We start from the raw sequence: 21,276 nt of genomic DNA on the forward strand, positions 1-21,276 counted from the left end.
CCGGGGACGTGGCCTCCCCCCAAAGGCCAGGGTCTCACCCCAAGGAATAGGGGACGCGGCCTCTCCCCTAGGGGACAGGGGACACGGCCTCTTCCTAAGGGTTAGGGCTTCACTAAGGAATAGGGGACGTGGCATCCCATAAGGGACAGGCCCTCACCCAAGGGACGTGGCCTCCAACCAAGGGACAGGGGATACAGCCACCCCACAAGGGACACGGCCTCCCCCCAAAGGGGTAGGGGACACGGCCTCTTCCCAGGGGACAGGGCCTCTCCCCAAGGGGACAGGGAAAACAGCTTCCCTCTGGGGTCAGGGGACACGGCCTCCCCCCAAGGGACAGGGGACAGAGCTTCCCCCCAAGGGGACAGGACACAGCCTCCCCCAGGGGACACGGCCTCCATTAAGGGGAAGGGGACACGGCCTTCCCCCAAAGGCCAAGGGCCTCCCCCAAGGGACAGGGGACACGGCCTCCCCCTGTGGCAGCCTGCACCCCCAAGCCATCTCTGTGGGGTTTTCACACCAACCACAAATCCGCTGCCCTCCCCGAGCCCCCCCCCAGTCACACAAACCCCACAGCTCCCTCCTCGCCCCCCAACACCCCCCAAAATCCCCTCTGCACCCCCGTGCCAGGAAGGAGGAGCCCCGGCTGTGCAGGAGTTGTCCTTTATTGGGGGTTCACAGTCGGTTCGGGGGGAGCAGCGCCTTCCACCCCTGCGAGCGGAGCTGGAACCCGAAGATGGGGGGGCCCAGGGCTGGAGAGAGCTGCGGGGTGAAGCAGGGAGGGGTGGGGGACACCCCCACGGCTCCGGCCCTACAAGACCGGCCGGGGTACGAGGGCTCCAGCGCTTCCCTCTCCGTGTCCGTGGTGTCCCCGGGGTTCTTTGGCTTCCTTTGGGCATTGCACGCTCCGGGGAATTGCCGAGGGAGGGGGGGGAAAAAAATCTCATTGCGTGTGCCCCGGGCACGTCCCCACCTTATCCCTTGGTGCAGCTTTCCCTTCAGCAGCCTCTTCCCTGCCCCACGGCAGCGCCGCGTCCTCCCCGGGTGGAGCTGTGGGGCCGTGGGGTCTGGGACCTGAGGCTCCGGCCCCGTAGGATCGTTACGGGGCTGCTGGGTGACGCTGGGGAGGGGATTTGGGGCCGGGGGAAAAAAAAAAAAACAAAAACCAAACGTGTCCAGGAGCTGCTGTCCTCAGTTCCTCGCTGCGATGACCACGGACAGGGCCACGCCGCCCAGCGCGATGGCTGTCGCCCCAAAGAGCCACTTCCAGGGGATGGACTGCAAAGGGGACAGGGACAGCGTGGTGGGGACGGGGACAGCGGGGTGGGGACGGGGACAGTGGGGTGGGGACGGGGACAGTGGGGTGGGAACCAGCAGCCCCAATAACGCGGCCCCAAAAAGGCCGAGAGCTGCGTTTGCTCCCCCCAACCCCATTCCCTGTGCTCCCCACCTCCTGGGTGACCCCAAAGCTTTGCTGTGTCCCCCCCCCGTGGGGACGCCAGTGCCACCCCTTACCCAGGGCAGTTTGTCTTTGCACTTGACCGGGGTGCTGCCGGCGCTGGGGTTGCCGAGCATCTTCCTGTACATCTCCGTCTCCACCGTCTTCTGGTCCGCGTGCTTCTTCACCAGCTTGGAGAGCTCGGCGTGGATGGTCTGGGGGGGGGAAAAAACACAGTATGGGGGCAATCAGCACCGAGGGGCAGGGATTGGGGTCCCAGCAGCTCCGTGCAGCAGCTCCGAGGGCCTGATCCTGCCCCATTCCCCTGATCCTGCCCCGTCCCCCTGATCCTGCCCCATTCCCCTGCGCTGAGCACCACTCGCGGTTCCTCGCCTGCTCCAGAGCCACAGCTCCTTCACTCCCCATCCAGAGCCACGTTTTGGGGCTGCAAATTCCCCTTTTCCTCCCCAAACCCAGCTCTGAGCGTGTCGCCACCCCTCACGGTCACCAACCAGAGCCGCCCCAGGCTGGCAGCAGCGAGCAGAGCCCAAGGCTGAGGGCAGGCAGCAGGAAAAGGATTTTCCCCTATAATTGAGGCAGAAAAGGTTCTCCCTCAGGGAGACCCAGCGTCCTACAGCTCCGGGTCCTGCTCCCTTTATGGCATCAGGGGGCCGAGGCTGGCCCCGAGCCCGCGGTGGCAGCGAGGATGCGGCGGTGGCTCCGGTGCCACGGCCGTGCTGTGCCCTCTGCTGGGGACACGGTGCTCCGGGAGGCTCCAGCACCTCCCCGAAACACCGGGGCCAGCGCAAGGGGATCACCGAGGGGCTCAGGCACCACCAGAGCTCGCGGGTTTGGTGCGGGACCAACGCCAGCACCTCCTCCCGTCCCCGAGGGGTTCTCATCTCACCCCACAAGGGCTCTCAGACCACCAGACCCCGGGGGTGCTGCGGGGCCACCAAGCGCCCCGTCATCCCCGTGACCTCCAGGCAGCGAGGAACGCAGGGCTGTGATATTCTGCTGAAAAAAAACTCAAGGAAGAGGTGGAAAAACCCCAAAAAGCCCACGCAGGGAGCACAGCTCCTGCTGGGGCCACTTCCTGAGGCTGGCACAGGCGGCTGATTTCCCCGAGGCTCCAGCAGCTGATCATTAACTGGCAGGAAATTCCTGACCCGCAGATCGCCCTGGCCTGTGCTCTGAGGTCTGGGTGGTGTTTTTTTTTTTTTTTTGGGGGGGGACCGCCCCAGTGAATCACGCTTGGGGCTGCTGAGCGAGCTGGCAGGGACCCGGAGCTGCCTCCCTGGCACGGAGCTGTGCTACCAACCGGACCAAAGGGCAGCGAGGAGCCCAGATAAGGCACCCAGCAGCTCAGCACCGGGTGCTGGCACGTGGGACCTCACCCTAAAACTATCCCAACCCTGCTCAGGGGTGGCTGGTGACGTTTTGGTGACATTTGGGGGGTCTCAGCCCGGTGCAGAGGACCCCATTCGTGAGGCTGGAGTCCTGGGGGCCGCTCAGCTTACCTTGTTTGAAGGCTCCAGCTTCAGAGCTGCTTTTAGGATGGGGATGGCCTCCCTGTACTCGCCCTGCTGCGCCAGGACCTGGATGGAAACGGGGCAGGGATCGAGCGGGGACGGCTCAGGAGCGTCCCTTGTCCCAAAAGGAGGGATGGCAGCGCCTCACCTTGCCTTCAGCACCTCACCTTCCCTTTTCGGAAGAGCGCCTTGATGTTCCCCGGCTGGTGCTCCAGCACCAGGTTACAGGATTTGAGGGCTGCCTCGTAGTGGTCCAGTTTGAGCTGCGAGGCCGCCAGGTTGTTGAGGCATTTCACCTTCACCTCCAGCAGCTCGGCCTCCTCCTCCGGGCTGAAATCAACTGCGGAGACCCCGGAGGTGAGCTGCAGGGGAGGGGGAGGCAGCACTGGGAGCCCCCATAATCAACCCCGTGGCTACCTTTGGAGCTGGAGCCGATGACCTTGAGGGCGATGTCGTAGGAGTTGATGGCCAGCACGTAGTCTGCCTGCTGGTAGTAGAAGTTGCCCCGCTCCCGTTTGCGGTTTGCCAGCGCCGCCTTCTCCTTCCCGCTCAGCAGCTCCAGGTCGGGGCCGTCCCGAGCCTCCAGCAGCTCCACCTCCAGCGTCAGGGCGGCGTTGGGTGGGATGTCCGGGCTCCTGCGTGTGGAAAGGGCACGAAGACGCGCTCAGCTCTGCCTGCCTGCTGCCCCGAGGGGAAATCAGAGCCCCAGGAGCGAGGGCTGTCCGGGAGGGGGGCCGTCACAGCACTTTTTGGGGCCTCTCTGCCCTGTTTTGTGCCCTCCCCGCTCACCTGCCGTGCGAGCCGTAGCAATACTTGGCATCCGACATGATTAAAGCCGTTTCTCCCAACTCCAGCAGCTGCACGCAGAGATCCAGAGCCTGGGGGGGGGGGGGAAAAACATTGCAGAAAGACACTTGCAGCAGCAGAGCTGCTCCTGAGCCCCCAAATTACCCCCCCCGGGGCTGCCTTCCCCCAGCCCCACCTGCAAAACGTCGCAGTCCCCCAAGGTGAAGGTGAGCCCGGGGTCCTCCTCCACCACGCTGCCGTCCTCCAGCGCTGCCCGCAGGCGGACGGTCACCTCCTGGCCCTTGCGGGGGCGGCTCTCCGCCCCCCGGCCCGGCACCAGCGTCTTCTTCTTGAGCAAGCCGTTCCCTGCCCCGGGAGGAGAAACCAAACCGGAGGCGTTTTAGGGCCGGGAGGGGAAGGGCAAAAAGCCCTCGCCCGCCTCCGCGCTGAGCTCTCCCGGTGCCTGCCGCCCTCCTGCTGCTTACCCAAGACGTCCAGCCATTCCTGGGGGGGTTCAGGGGTCTCCCCCGGGTCTTGCTCCGGGGACCGGGTGTCCTCCGGTGGCTCCGGTGGTGGCGGGGCCCGTGCCCGCCCCACGTCCTCCAGCGGTGGCAGCTCGCTCAGGTCGTCCTCGTCCTCCTCCAGCACCTCGAAGTCCTCGGTGCTGTCCGACTGAGCAGGAGCCGGGTCCGGGTCCGAGTCCGGGCAGGACGAGGCCGTGTCGGTGCCCACCGGGACCGGGCAGCCGGTGCTCGCCTCCTCCTCGCTGGAAGCCATGGCGGCGCAGCGACCTGCGGGGGGGAACGGCGGTTACCGCGAGGGGAGCGGAGGCGCACACGGAGCCGGGAGCTGCTCGGACCCGGGGCCTCCCGGTGGGGGACAACCGAGCAGAGCTTGGCTGGGGGGGGCGGGACTGGAGGTGTCCCGGTTCTGGACGCAGTCGCCCAGCCCCGTTCCCAATCTCTGGTCACCGGCTCCGGCCCCAACCCCAGGCCTGGCCCCGCTCCCTGGCCCTGACCCCGGTCCTGGTCACCGGCTCCGGTCCCCGTCCCTGACCCTGGCCCTGGTTCCCGGCTCAGGCCCCGGTCCTGTCCCCGGTCCCTGGCCCTAACCCCGGTTCCGGATCCAGTCACTGGCTCCAGCCCCGGTCCCCGACCCCCGTCCTGTCCCTGGTCCCCGGTCCGTGTCCCTGACCTGGGCCCCAGCCCCCGGTCACCGGCTCGGGCCCTGACCCCGGTTACTGGCCCCCGACCCCAGCACCGGTCCCGGTCCCGATCTCCGGTTACCGGCTCCGGTCCCGGTCCCCGACCCTTGTCCTGCCCCCAGCCCCCGGCCACGGTCCCCGGTCCCTGACCCCTTTACTGTCCCGTCTCCGGTACCGGGCCCCCGGCTCCAGCCCCCGGTCCCGGTCTCGATCTCCGGTTACCGGCTCCGGTCCCGGTCCCCGTCCCTGAACCCGGTCCCGGTCCCCGGCTCCGGCCCCGGTCCCTGACCCTGACCCTGATCCCGGTCCCGTCCCCGTCCCCCTCCCCCCCCTCACCGTGCGGCTCCCCGGGGTCTCCCCCTAGCAACGGCCGCCGCCGCGCGCCCCCCGCCGCTGCCACCCCCCGCCCCCCTCGGGCCCCGCCCCCGCTCTCCCATTGGCCCTCCGCCGCCCGCCCCGCTCACGCCATTGGGTGGCGCCAACGCCCGTCAGCGCCGCGGGGGCGGGGAGGGCGCCGCCTTAAAGGGGCCGCAGCGCACATTCGGCTCCCCCCGGGGGGGGGGCTCACCGGGAAGCCGCCGCCGCCGCTCAAAGCCCCGGTACCGGTGAGCGCTCGGGGTGAGGAGGGAGCCGCCGAGGGATCCCCTCAGCCCCTACAGGGCCGCTCCATGGCCTAGGCCGGGACCCGGAGGGCTCCGCGCCCGTGAGGGCCGGTACCGGGATCCGGTACCGGGAGGGGGGGGGGGGGTGGCGTCACTTCCGGCCTTGCGCCGTGACGCACACGCACGGCGCCGCCGCGGGGTCACGCTCGCCGTGACCCCGAACCCCGGAAGCGAGGCGCGGCCGGGGCCGGGGCCGGGAAGGGAACGGGGGGGGAGGGGAGGGGCCGGTACCGGGCGTGGGGGGAGGGGAGGGGCTGCGGGGGGGGGGTCCCGGTGCCTGGTTCCCGGTGCTCGGTTCCCGGTCCCGGTCCGGGTCCTGATCCCAGTCCCATTCCCGGTGCCGTTCCCGGTGCCGCTCCCAGCCCCGGTGCCGTTCCCGGTGCCGTTCCCGGTGCCGGTCCCGGTGCCGGTCCCGGTCCCGCAGGCGGCTCCGTGATGGAGCCCACCGCCTCCCGGGTGTTCTGCGGCCGGGTGCTGGGCATGGTGAACGCCGAGGACGTCAACGCCATCATCCTGGCCCAGAAGAACATGTGAGTACCGGGGGGGGGGGTGGGGAGGGCTGCGGGACCCCCACCCGGTGGCTCCCGGTGGTTCCCGGTGGTCCCGGGCACCCGTCCGGGCTCCCCCTGATTCCCCGCTGCCCCCCCAGGCTGGACCGTTTCGAGAAGACCAACGAGATGCTGCTCAACTTCAACAACCTGTCGAGCCTGCGCATGCAGCAGATGAGCGAGCGCTTCGCCCACCACACCCGGACGCTGGTGGAGATGAAGAAGGACCTGGACAGCATCTTCCGCAGGATCCGGTAGGCACCGGGACCCCCCCCACGGCTCCCCCCCCCCCCCGGCCCCGGGAATCGGCCACGGGGATCGCTGTGGGTCGAGGGGATCCAGCGTGGGTGGTGTCATGGGGTGGGGGGGCTGGACCTCAGAGCGGGGGGCTTGGGGAGTGGAAATAACAGAGGGGAATGAGGTGGGGGGGCTGAAAAGGGGAATAATTTGTAGGGTTTGGTGTGAACTCGGCTCTCTCCTTCTCCTCCCGCAGGACGCTGAAAGGGAAGCTGGCCAAGCAGTACCCAGAGGCTTTCAGCAGTGAGTGGGGGCTTCTGCCGGGCTTCCCCTCGGCTCTGTGCCCCCGGGAGGGATCCCTCTGCTAGGAACATTTGGGGCTGGTTGTGGAATTTGGGGCTGCCCCACGGAGCTGATGAGACCAGCAGGCGCGTGGCAGCGCCCGGCTGCTGCAGTGAGAGTCCGGGGAGCTGCTTTGTAGCATTATGTGTCCCTGTAAGAAGTCCCAAAGCCATATAGGGCTGCTCAGTTCAGTGGTTTCGAGTTCCTTTGGATTGCTGGCAAAATGTTGAATTAAAAAGGAGGAAATTCTCTGTAGGAACACCTCTTGAAGCTGTCTTTTTTGGGTGGCCCAAGCGGCCCAACTAACGCCTGCCCCTTCCCTTTCAGACATCCACGAATCCCCCATTCTGGAAGACGACGACGACTTCGACCCCGTTCCCAAAAGCACCACCACCACCATCGCTACCTCGGAGCAGAGCACGGAGTCCTGCGACACCAGCCCCGACATCATCTCCCCCACCATGAGCCAGGAGTTCGAGGATCTCTCGCAAGGCCCCTACGATTTCCCGGCCGTGAACGGACAGAGTCTAACAGACGAGGACACTGCCAACGGCCTGGACTAGGCGCACGGCCCCGCGGGGCCCCCAGAACTATTCCCCTATTTATATTCCCGTGTTCCTGCGGGCGTTGATTTCGGGCAGAGGGAAGCGATGGCCGAGCGAAGAAAGCTCAGGAGGACGGATCCCCTGCTGATGGGTCCCCTTCTGCCTCCAGGCCGCCGCTGTAGCATAAACCCCACGGCGTGAAACGGGCAGATCAGTAAAAAAAAAAAAGGAAAAAAAAAAAAAAAAGGGTTTAAACACCTCCTGTCCCTCCTCATTTGTGTGCTCAGGAGAGCAGCGGCACCCGGCCTTTGGTTTGCACAGAAGAGCCAGTCTGGGATCTGTTTTTATTTATTTATGTATTTATGTATTTATGTATTTATGTATTTATTTATTTATTATTTAAGGAACTTAACAACATTTTAGGCCCTCCCCCAGGAGGAGCCCCGCAGTGTGGCCGCCCCCTGGGACCTGCTTTTATTTATTTATTTCTATTTATTTTTTTTAATTTATTTATTTTTTTTATATTCTTATTTATTTTTGTTTATTCTTACCTATATTTATAGATTTGTATATATATTTTTTTATTTATTTAAGCAACTTAAACAAAAAGTTTACCCCCCCTCACCCCCAGGAGGAGCCCCTGGTGTGCGGCACCCCCAGGGCACGTTCTTACTTATTTATTTTTCATTTATTTAAGAAACTTAGTAAAAAGTTTAGGCTCGCAGGAGAAGCCCCCAGATCGGCTGATCCTGGGACCTACTTTTATTTTTAATTATTATTTTTATGTTTTTAATGAACTTTAAAAGTTTAGCGCCCTCCCCCTCAGGAGGATCCCCAGTGTGGCTGCCCCCTGACACCTGCTTTTACTTATTTATTTAAATGCTATTTATTTATTTTATTTATTTTATTTACTTATTTTTATTTATTTAACCAACTTAAAAACTTCAGGCCCCGCCGTGGCCCCCATTTGGCTCCTAGCCGTGCCCGGGACCGCGGGGACCCCCTCGGGGGCTGCTGCTCGGGGGGCTGCCGCTGCCCCTGGGGCTCCTAGAGCTGCGGGAGGGCGGCGGGGACCGGGGGGGGGGAACCGGGAGGGACCGGGGGGGGACCGGGGCCGTGCTCAGGGCCCAAGAACCGGGCCCGCGGCCGCCCTGAGGCAGCTCCGCACTGCGCATGCGTGCACCGTGGGGGGGGGGGGGGGGGGGGACCGGTTGTGACGTAGCAGCGGGCGGCTTCCGGTTCCGCTCTCTCTCTCTTGTCGGCGGCGAGGCGCGGTGCGGGCGGGCTGCGGGGCCTGAGGGGGGGGGGGGGGGGGGGGGGGGGGCGGCACCGGGGGGGCACCGGGGGTCGGGGACGGGCCCCGAGGGGCGCGGATGGTGCCCGAGGGACGTGGGATGAGGCCCGGGGCGGGTCCTGAGGGTCGTGGGTTGAGGCCCGGGGGTTGAGGGGAGCGGGGGCTGGGCCTCGGCCTAGGGCGGGCGGCGGTGACGCGGCCTCAACCCCCCCCCCCCCCCTCCTCCTAGACCCCCCCCCCCCCGGTGCCAAGATGCAGATCTTCGTGAAGACGCTGACGGGCAAAACCATCACCCTGGAGGTGGAGCCCAACGACACGATCGAGAACGTCAAAGCCAAGATCCAGGACAAGGAAGGTACCGGCGGCACCCGGCCCTGCCCCCCCCCCCCGTTACCCCCCCCCTCCCTCCCCCACCGGTACCCGGTGCTAACGGCTTCCTTCACCCCCCCCCCCCCCCCCCTTTTTTTTCAGGGATCCCCCCTGACCAGCAGCGGCTGATCTTCGCGGGCAAGCAGCTGGAGGATGGCCGCACGCTCGCCGACTACAACATCCAGAAAGGTGCCTGTGGTGGAGGAGCCCTGCACACGGATTTGGGCCCCCCCGGTGGTCCCCAGCACCCCCCCCTCGGTGCCCGCTGATGTTTGTCTCTCTTGCAGAGTCCACCCTGCACCTGGTTCTGCGCCTGCGCGGGGGCATCATCGAGCCCTCCCTGCGGCAGCTCGCCCAGAAGTACAACTGTGACAAAATGATCTGCCGCAAGTACGGCCCTGACCCCCCTAAAACCCCCCGCATCACCCAGGGCTCTCCCCACACTTCGTCCCTTTCCCTAAAAACCCTTTTCCAGCCCTTTTTCCTCTCACCTGCCCCTCGCTGATGTTTCTCTGCTCCCTTTTCCAGGTGCTACGCTCGCCTCCATCCCCGCGCCGTCAACTGCCGCAAGAAGAAGTGCGGCCACACCAACAACCTGCGCCCCAAGAAGAAGGTCAAGTAGAGCCCTTGGGGCCCGGCCCCGCGCGGCCACGGCGCCGTCCCAATAAAACATCTCAGCGTTCGCACCCTGTCCTGTTGTTTTTTTGCCCCGAAATGTCGTGGTTTTGTGTAAAAAGGGGGCTGGAGGGGGGGGGTGGTGGTGATGCCGGGCGGTGCCTGCAGGTGGCGGCGGTGCCGCGCTGCGCCGCGCTCCGCCTCCGGTTCTACCGGGCCTGCGCCCTCCGCCGCCGCCGCCGAGCAGGGCCCGGGGCCGGGCCATGGTGAGCGGGACGGGGCCGTAACGGGGTGGGACCGGGAGCGGAACCGGGAGCGGTTCCCCGAGGGGTTGGGAGGGTCCTGGGGTAACCGGGACCGGGCCGTGTGGCGGGGGGGGGAGAGGGGGCGGGTTCCGCCGTGCCTCTCCGGTGGCTCCCGGTCCCGATCCCCGGTCCCGTGCTCCCGGTCCCGGTGCTGATCCCCGGTCCCGTGCTCCGTGCGCGCTTACGGACCGGGATCGCGCTCGGTTCTGACCCACCAGAACCGGGCACGGAGCTCCCCGGGGGGCGCCTCGGTGCTGCGGTACCGGAGCCGTGCGCTGGGGTCGTTACCGGGGTTGGGGTCGTTACCGGGGAGGGAGCGGGCACCGGGCCGGTGCCCCACGTCCCCGCCGCCCCTTTCTCTTCCCCCCTCCCCAGACCGACGAGGCGGTGCGGGCGCTGCTGCAGCGCTTCTACGCCCTGCAGGGAGAGCGCGTGGAGGCGTACCGGCTGCTGGAGGAGTGAGTAATGGGAACGGGGACGGGGCCCTCGCAGCGGTGGTGAAGCCCTAATGGGGTGGAACCCTAATGGGGTGGAATCCCCCGGCCCTATTGGGATGGAATCCCCCAGCCCTATCGGGATAAATCCCTCAGTCCTAACGGGGTGGGATCCCCCTGCCCCATTGGGATGGAATCCCCCAGCCCTAACGGGACAGAAGCCCCCAACCCTATTGGGATAAATCCCTCGGTCCTATCAGGATGAAATCCCCCAGTCCTATTGGGATGGTTCCCCAAGACATAATGGAATGGAATTCCCCAGCCCTAATGGGATGGATCCCCCAGCCCTATCAGGATGGAATCCCCTGGCCCTATGGGGATGGATTCCCCAGCCATAATGGGACAGAATCCCCCAGCCCTACCGGGATAAATCCCTCAGTCCTAACAGGGTGGAAACCCCCAGCCTTATCAGGACGAATCTTCCAGCCCTATTGGGATGGAAGCTCCCAGCCCTAATGGGACAAACCCCCCAGCCCTATTGGGATAAATCCCCCAGCCCTAATGAGATGAAATCCCCAAGTCCTATCAGGATGGATCCCCAAGACCTAATGGAATGGAATTCCCCAGCCCTAATGGGATGGATCCCCTGTCCCTATGGGGATGGATTCCCCAGCCTTAAAGGGATGGAATCCCCCAGCCCTATTGGGATGGAATCCCCAGCCCTATCAGGATAAATCCCTCAGTCCTAATGGGGTGGAATCCCCCAGCCCTTACGGGATGGAAGCCCCCAACCCCATCAGGATAAATCCCTCAGTCCTAATGGGATGGAATCCCCCAGCCCCATCAGACTGCAATCCCCCCTCCCTATTTCTGCACCCCCATGGGATCAAGCTGCCGGGGTTGCTGACGAGCTCCAGCTGGCAGGGGACGCCCGCCCCGGACACCTGCATCCCATTTTCGCAGCAGCCGGGGGATGATTTATTCCGGGGGAGCGAAAGGGATCCCTCCAACCCCAAAACCAAAACACAACCCCCTGCAGGGGGCTGCACCAGAACACGGGGAACACCGAGCGGACCCACGTGGCTCACATTACACCCCACTGACATTTTATTTTATTTTATTTTATTTTATTTTATTTTATTTTATTTTATTTTATTTTATTTTATTTTATTTTATTTTATTTTATTTTTTATTTTTTTTCCTTTTATTCCCCCAGAGGCCACCGGGCTTACCTGAGCAGTGCCCCCCACTACGACTTCCCGCGCTACCGGCAGCTGGTGCACGAGCTGACGCTGGGGTTCAGCCGCATCTCCCGCGAGGTCCTGCAGCTCCAGGCACGGCTACGGGACCAGCACGGCCGCCCCGAGCTGGCCCAGCACCTCGCCCGCCTCCAGGAACGGGAGCAGGAGAAGCTGCAGCTGGTGAGTGCACGGGGTTGGGACCCCCCCCTCCTCCCCAGGGGGGTTTTCTCCTCCCCAGGGGGGTTTTCTCCACCCCAGGGGGGTTTTCTCAGCCCCTCTCCGTGTCCCCCCCACAGACGGCGCAGCTCCAGCTGGCACGGCAGCGGGTGCAGGACGAGCCCGGCGTGGACGCCCACCAGCAGGAGGTGCGGGAGCTCAAGCACAAGTAGGTGGGCACGAAGGGGTCCCCCCTACCCCACCACCATCCCCCCTACCCCAATTTTGGGGATGGGGACCCCCCTTTCCCAAGCCGGCATCCTCAGGGGAGCCCCCCCATCCTGGCCTTTTCCTCGGTTCCTTCCCTCCAGCGGGGCCGAGGGGGGGGCCCAGATGGTGCCTTCAAAAGCTTCTCTTGTTTGGAGCCCCGCGGATTGTTTGGCGATGCCGCGCGGCCGCGGTCCCGTCGGCCTCCCCGGGCTTGAGTGTTTCATAAACAGCGCGGGGAACGCGAGGCGGCCCAGATAATACGCTCCATATGGGCTTTATTTATAGTTTCCATCCGCTCTCGTAGGCTAATTAAAACCATTGAGGCAATCAGCGAAATTCTCCAGGACCTCAAGTACGATTCGGAAGAAGCCGAGTGATGGGCGGCCCCGTGGGAACGGCTGCAGGGGCCGGGCAGCGCGGCTCTGCCCGCGCCAGGGGGGCCCCGCTCGCCCCCTGCGCCCCCCACCCGGCCGGCCCCGCTCCCTCTGCGCCCCCCAAGGCACCCCCGTGAGGGGGGCACCTTCGCTCCGGGCTCTTTTTGGAGGGTGCAGAGCCCTTCCTGGGGGTCCCCCCAGATCCTGAGCACGGGTGCTGGTGCTGCTCCTGCTCTCCGCTGGCTGCAGAGGGGCTGTGAACCCAGGAAAACCACAACCCATGGCCCCAAAAAAGGGATCCCATGGCCCCAAAAAGGGGATCCCACGGCCCCCAGGACAACTCGCCATGAGCCCCACGGTGCTGGAGGTCCCCGTGGGGACGGGAGCTGCCCCCCAGCATTTCTCCGCACCCCACAGCCACCGTGAGCAGGCTCCGGGCACGGGGACAGCACCCTGCGAGCACCCGTTTTATGGTCACCCCCCAATAAAAGCAGCTTTTTGGAACTGGCTTGAGGTTTGTGGGCTAAAGGGTTGGCGGGGCCCTGAACGTCACCACCCCTCAGCTCGGCCCCCCTGGGACACGGGGACGTTGGCACCGCGGCCCCTCGGCTGCCCGCTGCGTCCCCGTCCCCCCCCGCGCTGCCGCTGCCCCACTGACGCAGGCCCCCGTGGGGTTTGAGAGGTTTATTGGCATTAAGCTTAAATCTGTTCCTAATTGTCTGAAATGTAACCAAAATAAGGCTGGCTTGAATCAAAAATTAGAGCAGGCACTGAGCAAACCCCAGCAGCCTCAAACCAGCCCGCGGGGCGCTCCGGGGACGGACCCCCCCCGTGCGCTCGCACGCGGCCCCGTGGGCACCCGCAGCCCCTCCCCGCCCCGGGGAATAACACCCAAAAACTGCAGCCTGGGGAGGGGGGGCTGCACCCACTGGGGGGGTGGGGATCCCCCTTTCATTCCCCCTGCTGCTTACGGAACAAAAGCCCCGAGCCCCCCCGTGCTGGGGGGGGTCCCCTCGGTGCCATGGGGCACAGGAGGACGCGGGGGGCTCCGTGGGGGGCCAGCCCCAGCCCGCACCCCCCGGATCACCCCCTGCGGCCCCCCCTTGCAGCGGGGTGCGGGGCTGCTGCTGCTGCTCCTTGTCCCGGCTGCCTTCTTCTTGCCCCCCCCCGGCGCAGCGCGGCGGCGGGGACGGGGCGGGCGAGGGTGACCCCGGGCGGGCGCCGGGCGCCCCGTGCCCTGCTGCCGGCGCTCGGCCCCGCGGGGGCTACAACTTATCGCCGGGTAGAACCTGCGGAGAGAGCAGAGCCCGGCTTCGAGGCCACCCCCGGGGAGATGCAGCGGGGTGTGGGGACCCCCCCCTTTTTCCCTCCTCCCCCACATCCCTCCGATTTCCCCTCCCCGTGCCGGAGGAAGGAGGGAGAAAAGAAGTGCGAAAGGCTCCTTACCTACCTGGTTGCGTGTTTTGTGCGATTTCTGCAGCCACACGCGCCACTGGTCGTAGAGCTTGATGCTGAGGTTGGAGCAGCCGTAGGCGTGCTTCTTCACCCACCCGAAAAACTGCTTCAGCTCCCGCCGCAGCGTCGTGTTCTGCTCGCCCCCCTTGGGGTCGCAGCCCCCCGCCGCCCGCTCTGCGGGGACACCGAGGGGACGGGGGTCAGGGCCACCACCGTGGAGAGGGGGGGAAAGAGGGGGACGCCCCCATGAATAGGGGGGACTCGAGGTAGGGAAACGAGTGACTTTTTGGCTCCCTGCTGGGAAATCAGAGCTCCGAATTGGCTCCTTTGCAAGAAATCCAGGTGCCGGGCACGCAGCGGCCTCTGCACACGGCCAAGGGCGCACGCGGGGATGGGGAGGGGGAGCAGGGGAGGGGGCTCGGGGAGCTGCAGGGGGGCTCACCACTGCGCGGGGTGGAGGCGGCCGTGGGGTTGCTCCAGTCGCTCCAGATGCCGGCCTTTTTGGAGCCGTAGATGCCGAAGGGGTTGCAGCGCACCTGGACGAAGTAGACGGTGCCGGGGCGGAGGCCGGCCAGGCGGCACGAGGTCTGGTTGCCCACATCATCCACGACCTGGGGGGGGGACAGCAAAGCAAGAGGCTCAGCCCCGTGCGCCCCCCTCCGACCCCTGGATAAGGGTGGGCGCCACCCCGGGGATGCCACCCGGTCCCCGTCCCACCTTCCACTCCGAGCTGTCCTCCACGCGGTACTGGATCTGGTACTTGGCTTGGAAGAGGAAATCCTTGAGGGCGGGCGGCGAGCTCCAGCGCACGCTCAGCTGGTCCTCCAGGTCGCCCACCCGGCTGACGTGGACATCGGCCGGCGGGTCCGTGGTCACTGCGGGGACAGCGGCACGGCCGAGGGGTGAAGGAGACGCCCGCGGGTGCCCCATTTGGGGGAAAAATCCTAATTCCATCAGGGGCGATTCCGCTCGCCCATCGCCCTCCCCGGAGCCCCCCCGGTGCCGGCGCTCACCCACGTCGAGGATGTCCAGCATGACGACGTCGGACACGGCCACCCCCAGCCTGTTGGACGCCTCCACCCAAATCTCGTAGGGCGTGAAGAGGGCCAGGTCCTTGGGGATGTGGCAGGAGTAGGGCCCGGCCGTGTGGTACTCCTGGCACGTGTTGTCGCGGCCGTACCACCTGCGGGCGGGCCGTGAGTCCCCAAAACCGGGCACGGGGGTGGTGATGCCGGTGGGGACCCCCTGGTGTGTTTTTTTTTCCCACCCCCCTCCCCTCACACCTGCCTGCCCGGAGGAAATGGCAGCTCCCTGCCCCATATCCCCCCTCCCACTCAAACCCCAAATAATCCCAGGGAGGGGATTTCACCTTCGCCTCCTCCCCAGCACGTACGGAGCGCGGCGCCCTGCCTGCACCCAAGGATGGAGCCTGGGGTGGGTAAAACGGGGACCCCCCCCAACCCAATCCCACCCAGCACCACCAGGTGGGAGCCACGGAGCTCCCTTCTGCGTAAACCCCAAAATCCCAGAGTCACGTCTGGAATAAGAGGAATCAACCCGGAGGCACGAGTACCTGAGCTTGTACTTGAGCGTGTAGTTAGTGTGCAGGAAGGTTTCCCCTTCGGTGCCCGGAGCCCACTTGCAGGTGAGGTCCTTCATGTTCTTGGACCAGCAGGAGATGTTGACTGGTTTTTCTGGGGGCACTGGAAGAGGACAAAAAGGACGGAGGGGGATGAAGCAGCTCCGTGAGCGGCACAAGCACCGGCGCTCGGGTCCCAGCAGCACCAAGCCAGCCCCCGCATCGCGTGCCCACAAGGACGGTGCCACCGGGCAGCCCCCAAAGCCACCGGCGAGCGAAGCAGCGAGCCCGTCCAGCCCCTGCTCGAGGGGCTGCAGCTGCCTGCGCCAGGCTCCGGAGCTGTTTTCTTTCGGGAACAGCAACCAAAGGAAAAAAAAAAAGAAAAAAAAAATAGAAGCTCTGTTCCCAGTTAAGCCTCTGTATTCTTAGGACGTAAAATCATCCTTAAAATAGCCCGAGATAAAATCTTATGATTATTGATTCGGACAACTGTAATTTCACCGAGGGTTGCCAGAGCAGCCTTTCTGCTGCGAGCTCCGCCGAGCCGCAGCGGGTCCGGGAGCGAGCGGCAAAGCCCCGAGAGCGCAGAGAGGTGAAAACGCAGAGAGGGGCACACGGGCGGCGACAAACACCGGCTCTGGCGTGCCGTAGCAAGAAATATTTTTTTTTTTTAATCAAATTCACCCCGCTGAAACATTTCCAGGGGAGCCGAGCTGCTCCCCGCCCTGCCCCGCGGCAAAGCGCCCCTGGGTGCCGCGCACCCCGCAGCCGCGCCAACATACGTCCGACATAAAGGCAGGATCCGGCCAGGATGCCACCGTCCCGGCTGTGGCACACCAGGTTGTCCCCCGACTGCTGCTTGGAGCCGTTGAGGCGGGCGAGGGCCACGCTGAGCGTGGTGGGGCCGAGGGCGGCGTAGGAGGCGGCGGGCAGGCGCCGGCCGTTCAGGGTCCAGTACAGGTCCTCGGCGCGCAGGTGGAAGTCGGCGCTGACCGTGCAGGTGGCCGTCAGCGAGGAGCCGATCAGCAAGGTGGGGTCTTGGGGGGAAATCACTGCAGGGTCTGCAGCCAAAAAATAAAAAAAAATGAAGTGGCTGGAGCGAAAAAAAATAATAAAACATACAGCGCAGCCGTCGGCAGCACGGGAGGTGCTCGGTTTGGGTGCGCGCCCTGCGAGCTCGGGGAGCACCAGCCCCGTTTGGGGTGCTGCGTTCATTGCTCCATACAGTTTTTTTGGGGAAATGATGTGTTTTTCCAGGGCTGGCTCACAGCTTTTTAAATTTAACGATTCCGACAGCAACAACGGAAAGTTTGGGGGTTTTCTCCAGCATTATTATTTTTTTTTTTTTAAGGCTCGTTTTGGAGCCTGCCGGCTGCCAGCTCCCCTCCGCGGGGCCGAGGGCCGGTGCGCGCGCCCCGGCGCTGACCACCCGCCTAATCCGAACCATGTGCCGCCGGCGCTGCCAAAAGCCATCACTCGCACCTCGCCGCGGGGTCCCTGCGCGCGGGGGCCCCGGGCTCCCCGCGAGGGTGGTCTGGGCTTTGGGGGGGGAAGGATGAGAACCCTCATCCTGCTGTTTTTTTGTTTGTTTGTTTTTGTGTTTTTTTTTTTTTTGGGGGGGGAGCCCCCCAGTTCTGTTTTTTTCCCGGAGAGGAGCGAAGCCACGCAGCGACGGGTTTATTTGCACAGAGCAGGAGGTTACGTGCGAAGGCGAGTGCGTGGAGAGGGGGGGGGGAAACGAAGCAGCGGGGGCAATGCTCCCCACCCGGCCGGCAGCAGCACACGTGGGGCTGTCGGAGCCCGCGCGTGCCAGGCTAATTAATATCACCAATTACCTCCCGGAAAGCGCCTCGACCTCCTCGCCCCTCCGACCTCGGGGCCCCTCTCGGCTTTCAGCAGCCGCCAGCAGGTTGGCCGCAGCCGCTCGCTCCGCCGCGATTAACGCTCCGCGACCCTCGTTTCCCCGGGGAGCTCCTAATTAGCAGCTCCCGGCGCTGCGGAGGGGACGGACGGGGCTTGGGATGGGGGCGAAAGCAGCGGGGGCCCCGCAGGCTCTGGGTGCCTCGCACCCGCTTTGTGCCCTCCCCATGCGCCCACCCTGCCCCGTGCCAACCCGTCCCCGTGGCATCTGGCTCCGTCCTCGAACGAGGCCCCCCAAAAAGCATCAGGGCTCTGTGAGCAGCCCTTCCCACCCGGCACCGGCTCCTCCATGAGACGAGCCCGCAGGCGAACGCTCGAGACGGCGCTGCCGGAGCACCGCGGCTCTGCCACTTCCAGCCCCAATTCCTGCAAATCTTCACCCAAACAGCACCAGAAATGCGCCTGAGCGCCGCGCGCCACCCGGCCTCTCCACAGCACCTCCGAGCAGCAGCGTGTGCAGGGGCCAATTCCCTTTTTTTTTTTTTAAAAAAAAGCTTTTTTTTTTCCCCCCTCTCCAGCGACGACCATGTGTTTTAAAAGGGAAAAGTGTGAAGTTTTCAGATCGCAGAGGAAAGGGCCGGGGAGACGCAGGCGGCGGGAGGAATGTGCGAGCCGCGGCAGCGGGAATACCTGCGCGGGGTTTTATTGCTTTCCTACTTTAAAAAAAAAAATGCTGATCAGGTGCTAAGTAATGCTATAAAGTAAAACCACATTTCCAAGGTGTCGGGAACGTTTACGCTTTTCTTCCGAAGGGCCGGATTTCATTTTATTTTTATATCGGCGTTTTAAGGGGCTGGGAAAGGAAAGGAAAACCCTCCGATAAGTGCTCAAGATCCCACAGTTAAAAAAGATTTATTAAGACCCACGGAGATTTCAAGAAAAATCGTAATTGCCCCGAAGAACAAAAGGAAATTTGGGCAGCCCCGAATTCTGCAGAAAAATAGATTTAAAGCTGCTCCGAGGCTCGAGCAGCGGGGTCTGCGGGCGGACACGACTACGGCGAGCTTCGTCCCTCCTCTGCGCTCCCCTTTCCCCTTCTCCTCCTGCCCGCTGGCATTTCTCGTGCCCATCCCTCAGCTCGAGGAGGGATTAAAAAAAAGCCCAGGCATTCCAGCGAGCGCGACCGAGCTGAACCGAGGGGAAACATTCGCTCTCTAAAAGGAGATTTGGCTCCGCTTGCACCCGGCTCCTCCGAGGGTGCCGCGGGGCGAGCGCTCGCGCAGGTCGGATGCTCCGGACCCAGCCAGGGGAAAAGCGAGGGTCGGGAGGTGGGAAGCCACTGGGGGCACCCCCTCCGTGGGTGCAACCAAAATTCGGGAATTACACGGACCCAAAGAGCTCCCGGCACCGCTGGAGCTGCCGAAATGCCCCCGGCGAGGTTAACCCCCCGGGAACGGCCCCACGGCGGGCACCGCTCCACCCGCAGCCCACCTCCACGGGGAGCCTCTCCCAACGGCCTCCGAGGGGATTTTCTTTCCCCCTTCAATCCCTTTCCTCCCCCCGGCAGCCTCATTTCGCTTCCTTACCCCAGCTGCCTCTGCGATCCCAACCCCAATTATTGCTCTTTGATACTTCCCCGTTAATGACTTGCATGGGTTTGGGGGGGGGGACGCGAGCCACCGGCGGCATCGCCCGTGGGGTGGGAGCCACCGAGCAGCCGCTCGCTTCTCCTGGCGGGGACCCACGGGGCAAACGTCGCCTCGAGAGATTCCCATCACCGGGAGGAAGCCAAACTTCCTGGGCTGGTTTTGGCCGGGCCGTTGGAGAAGCGAGCGGGCGGCTGCGGGACGAGGCTCCCTTCGTGTCCCCGGCCCCGTGGGGACCCCTCCTGCGCCCACCGGGACCCCGATGGCACCGGGCTGAGAGCGCCCAGAGCTCAGCACACAGGTGGCACCTCCACGTCTGTCCCCCCTTTCCTCCTCTTCCTCCTCTCCCAGGGCCCCCCCCCCCCCTTTCCCTTTTATTTTAGGGGATTCGTTGTTCTCCGCAGGGGTGGGTGCTCCCTATTGTTCCGGATGGGGGTTAAGGGGGGATTCATTGTTCTCCAGGACGGGAGGGGGCTCATTGTTCTCCATAGGGGGGGAAAAAGGGGTCCCTATTGTTCTCCGCGGGAGGCTCTCGGTGGTTTTTTGGGGAGGGGGGGGTCATCGCTCCGGGATGGGGGGGGTCGTTGCTGGCTGTGTGAGGAAGGGGTTCGCTATTGTTCTCGGGATGGAGGAGGGGGGGGGTTGCCATTGTCCTGGGTGGGGAAGCGGAGCCGCATTGTTCTCCAGGAGGGGGGGGGAAAAGGAGGCAGAGACCCCTCCCGGGGCAAGGGGGGGCTTTTCTCCACGGGGAGCGGGGCAACTTGCAGCCCCCAGGGCAGGAAGGGGGGGTCCCCGCTGCTCTTGGGATGGGGGAACACAAAAGGGTTTCTCTATTGTTCTCCGTGGGGGAGAGGGAGGGGGGAGCGAGCGCCCTCCGGGGAAGGGGCTCCCTGCTGCTTGCCGGGGGGGGGCTCATTAACCACCACAGCCAGCGGGTGGGGAGGGGGGGGGACAGGAAAGGGGATCCCCATTGCCCCCTATCCAAGGGGCCCCACAGCCCCAAAATGCCCCCAGGGCTCCACAGCCCGGGGGGGGCACCGGCACCCCCCGCACCACAATGAATGAGAAACCGGGACGGGGGGGGGGGGTAAGGAAGAAGCAGGCTCCCACCACCACCACCAGCAGCCCCCACGGAGGGGGGGGGAGAAAAATCCCTCTCCCCATCCCCAAATCCCCGACGGGCCCCGGCTCCCACCCCGGTTTCCCCAACCCCAAGCCCCGGCGCTCGCCCCCCCCTTATATTTTTAGGGGACCCCCACCCCCGGGACTCACAGGCGAGGGGTTCGGCGTGGAGGAGGCGCAGGCAAAGCGGCAGCAAGAGCGGCAGAAGCGGCGGCATGGCCGGTCCCGGTCCCGGTGCCCGTCGGTGCCCGGGGCTGCGGGAGCGCACCGGCACGTCCGGGGAAGTCCCGAGCAAGTCTGAGCAGCCCCCGCTCTGCCAAAACCCTAAATGCCGCCCTCGCCCCGCCCAGCCCGGCCCGGGACCGCCCCCGGGGGGGTAGAAAACCCCCCCCTCGGGGGAGGGGGTCCGGGGTTGTGCTCCGGTACCGGCCGTTTGCTCGCGGTTTTTCTCCCCCCCACCCCCTTACCCAAAGCATCTCCGGCTCCGGTGCGTCCCGGGCGCCCCCCGGGGGATCTCGGCGAGGGGATGCTGAGCCCGGTGCCCCGTTGCTTTCCCCGGGGAGGTGAGGGAGAGCCGGCCCCTTCCCCCGGGTGACTCATGCGCTGCCTTCCCGGCCACTCCCGGGCCCCCGGGGCCGCTCCCGGCCGCGCTCGGCGCTGCGCACCCGGCCCCCGCCGCCCCCGCGGGGCCGCCCCTCGATGGTGGTGGGGGGTTGGGGAAAGGGGAGGGGGGGGGGAGCCCCCTCCTCACCCCCTCCCCCAACTGGAGATGGGGTCTCGGGGATGGGTTCTGGGTTTTTGGGGTGGAAAGCGGTGTGGTTTTCCCAAAAATGCAGTGTTTTTGTTTTTTTTCCATCGAAGGTGAGAGCGTTGTGTTTTTTTCCCCGAAATAATAAAAAATGGGGAAATGCCCCCAAGCGGCCGTCGGGGCTGGGCTCCGTTTGGCCCCAGGAGGCAGCAAGGAGTTAATGGTGGGTGCGGGTGGCAGTGCCACGGGTGACACCCCCCACTCGTGGGTGCCGGCTCCTGTCCCCCCCCCCGTCCAGGACTCGATGGCACCGAGAGCCCTCGGCCAGCAGGTCCTGGTGGCATCAAGGCCACTGTCCCCATGTCCCCATGGCCAGGCTGGGTGCCCAGAGGGCATCCCATGCTGTGGGGGGGGGTGTCTGGGCTGTATCCTCCCCCCCCTGTCCCCCTCAGGAGGAGGGGACGCAGGAGGGACCCCATGGCCCCGAGCCCTGAGGTTGGGATGGGGACGGGAGCCT

The 21,276-nt window shown here is 64.9% G+C and overlaps 5 protein-coding genes across 9 annotated transcripts in view; 3 read left to right on the forward strand and 2 right to left on the reverse strand.

Moving 5' to 3' along the window:
* The window catches only part of UBA52 (ubiquitin A-52 residue ribosomal protein fusion product 1), a 113,122-nt gene extending 103,485 nt beyond the window's left edge, over window positions 1-9,637 (forward strand). Inside the window, exons 2-5 of the mRNA XM_068661646.1 lie at window positions 8,818-8,940; window positions 9,057-9,143; window positions 9,242-9,344; window positions 9,483-9,637. Coding sequence (XP_068517747.1) covers window positions 8,838-8,940; window positions 9,057-9,143; window positions 9,242-9,344; window positions 9,483-9,576 — 387 coding nt within the window. The 5' untranslated portion in view covers window positions 8,818-8,837 and the 3' untranslated portion in view covers window positions 9,577-9,637. The remainder of the gene's footprint in view (window positions 1-8,817; window positions 8,941-9,056; window positions 9,144-9,241; window positions 9,345-9,482) is intronic.
* FKBP8 (FKBP prolyl isomerase 8) lies at window positions 645-5,702 on the reverse strand. 2 transcript variants are annotated; one of them, XM_068661629.1, is made up of 9 exons: window positions 5,526-5,702; window positions 4,239-4,544; window positions 3,950-4,119; window positions 3,757-3,845; window positions 3,385-3,602; window positions 3,135-3,307; window positions 2,956-3,033; window positions 1,513-1,650; window positions 645-1,275 (listed from the first exon to the last, which is right to left on the reverse strand). In XM_068661629.1, the coding sequence occupies exons 2-9, from the start codon at window positions 4,528-4,530 to the stop codon at window positions 1,189-1,191; spliced, it is 1,245 nt and encodes a 414-aa protein (XP_068517730.1). In that variant the 5' UTR covers window positions 4,531-4,544; window positions 5,526-5,702; the 3' UTR covers window positions 645-1,188. The 2 variants fall into 2 exon arrangements, with proteins under 2 accessions (XP_068517730.1, XP_068517729.1); XM_068661628.1 differs by lacking the exon at window positions 5,526-5,702 and adding an exon at window positions 5,294-5,407.
* KXD1 (KxDL motif containing 1) lies at window positions 5,557-7,414 on the forward strand. The gene is made up of 5 exons (XM_068661643.1): window positions 5,557-5,575; window positions 6,044-6,149; window positions 6,269-6,421; window positions 6,661-6,707; window positions 7,074-7,414. The coding sequence occupies exons 2-5, from the start codon at window positions 6,055-6,057 to the stop codon at window positions 7,307-7,309; spliced, it is 531 nt and encodes a 176-aa protein (XP_068517744.1). The 5' UTR covers window positions 5,557-5,575; window positions 6,044-6,054; the 3' UTR covers window positions 7,310-7,414.
* Window positions 9,638-9,725: 88 nt separating the features above from the next.
* REX1BD (required for excision 1-B domain containing) lies at window positions 9,726-12,853 on the forward strand. The gene is made up of 5 exons (XM_068661644.1): window positions 9,726-9,835; window positions 10,250-10,332; window positions 11,525-11,729; window positions 11,846-11,934; window positions 12,280-12,853. Exons 1-5 carry the CDS (start codon window positions 9,833-9,835, stop codon window positions 12,350-12,352), a joined length of 453 nt encoding a protein of 150 aa, XP_068517745.1. The 5' UTR covers window positions 9,726-9,832; the 3' UTR covers window positions 12,353-12,853.
* A 165-nt stretch (window positions 12,854-13,018) lies between these two features.
* Window positions 13,019-20,629, reverse strand: CRLF1 (cytokine receptor like factor 1). 4 transcript variants are annotated; one of them, XM_068661634.1, is made up of 8 exons: window positions 20,162-20,388; window positions 16,166-16,444; window positions 15,378-15,507; window positions 14,818-14,987; window positions 14,522-14,679; window positions 14,247-14,415; window positions 13,796-13,978; window positions 13,019-13,660 (listed from the first exon to the last, which is right to left on the reverse strand). In XM_068661634.1, exons 1-8 carry the CDS (start codon window positions 20,226-20,228, stop codon window positions 13,317-13,319), a joined length of 1,500 nt encoding a protein of 499 aa, XP_068517735.1. In that variant the 5' UTR covers window positions 20,229-20,388; the 3' UTR covers window positions 13,019-13,316. The 4 variants fall into 4 exon arrangements, with proteins under 4 accessions (XP_068517735.1, XP_068517732.1, XP_068517734.1 ...); XM_068661631.1 differs by lacking the exon at window positions 20,162-20,388 and adding an exon at window positions 20,479-20,629 and having other exon boundaries at window positions 13,472-13,638; window positions 13,800-13,978; XM_068661633.1 differs by having other exon boundaries at window positions 13,472-13,638; window positions 13,800-13,978; window positions 20,162-20,369.
* Between the last annotated feature and the right edge of the window lie 647 nt (window positions 20,630-21,276).

The sequence above is a fragment of the Anas acuta genome, chromosome 26 (assembly GCF_963932015.1).
Source record: "Anas acuta chromosome 26, bAnaAcu1.1, whole genome shotgun sequence".
In the NCBI taxonomy this organism is placed as follows: domain Eukaryota; kingdom Metazoa; phylum Chordata; class Aves; order Anseriformes; family Anatidae; genus Anas; species Anas acuta.

Coding starts and splice junctions, on each gene's coding strand:
- REX1BD (XM_068661644.1), top strand. Junction 11,730..11,845: donor AGCAGGAGAAGCTGCAGCTG/GTGAGTGCACGG, acceptor TCCCCCCCACAG/ACGGCGCAGCTCCAGCTGGC. Junction 11,935..12,279: donor GTGCGGGAGCTCAAGCACAA/GTAGGTGGGCAC, acceptor CCGCTCTCGTAG/GCTAATTAAAACCATTGAGG.
- FKBP8 (XM_068661629.1), bottom strand. CDS start 4,530: ATGGCTTCCAGCGAGGAGGAGGCGAGCACCGGCTGCCCGGTCCCGGTG. Junction 1,651..2,955: donor AGCTGGAGCCTTCAAACAAG/GTAAGCTGAGCG, acceptor TCCCCCCCCCAG/ACCATCCACGCCGAGCTCTC. Junction 1,276..1,512: donor GCAAAGACAAACTGCCCTGG/GTAAGGGGTGGC, acceptor TCCCCTTTGCAG/TCCATCCCCTGGAAGTGGCT.
- KXD1 (XM_068661643.1), top strand. CDS start 6,055: ATGGAGCCCACCGCCTCCCGGGTGTTCTGCGGCCGGGTGCTGGGCATG. Junction 6,150..6,268: donor ATCCTGGCCCAGAAGAACAT/GTGAGTACCGGG, acceptor CTGCCCCCCCAG/GCTGGACCGTTTCGAGAAGA. Junction 6,708..7,073: donor GTACCCAGAGGCTTTCAGCA/GTGAGTGGGGGC, acceptor CTTCCCTTTCAG/ACATCCACGAATCCCCCATT.
- CRLF1 (XM_068661634.1), bottom strand. CDS start 20,228: ATGCCGCCGCTTCTGCCGCTCTTGCTGCCGCTTTGCCTGCGCCTCCTC. Junction 15,508..16,165: donor ATCCTGCCTTTATGTCGGAC/GTATGTTGGCGC, acceptor GTCCTCTTCCAG/TGCCCCCAGAAAAACCAGTC. Junction 13,979..14,246: donor CGCCTCCACCCCGCGCAGTG/GTGAGCCCCCCT, acceptor GTGTCCCCGCAG/AGCGGGCGGCGGGGGGCTGC.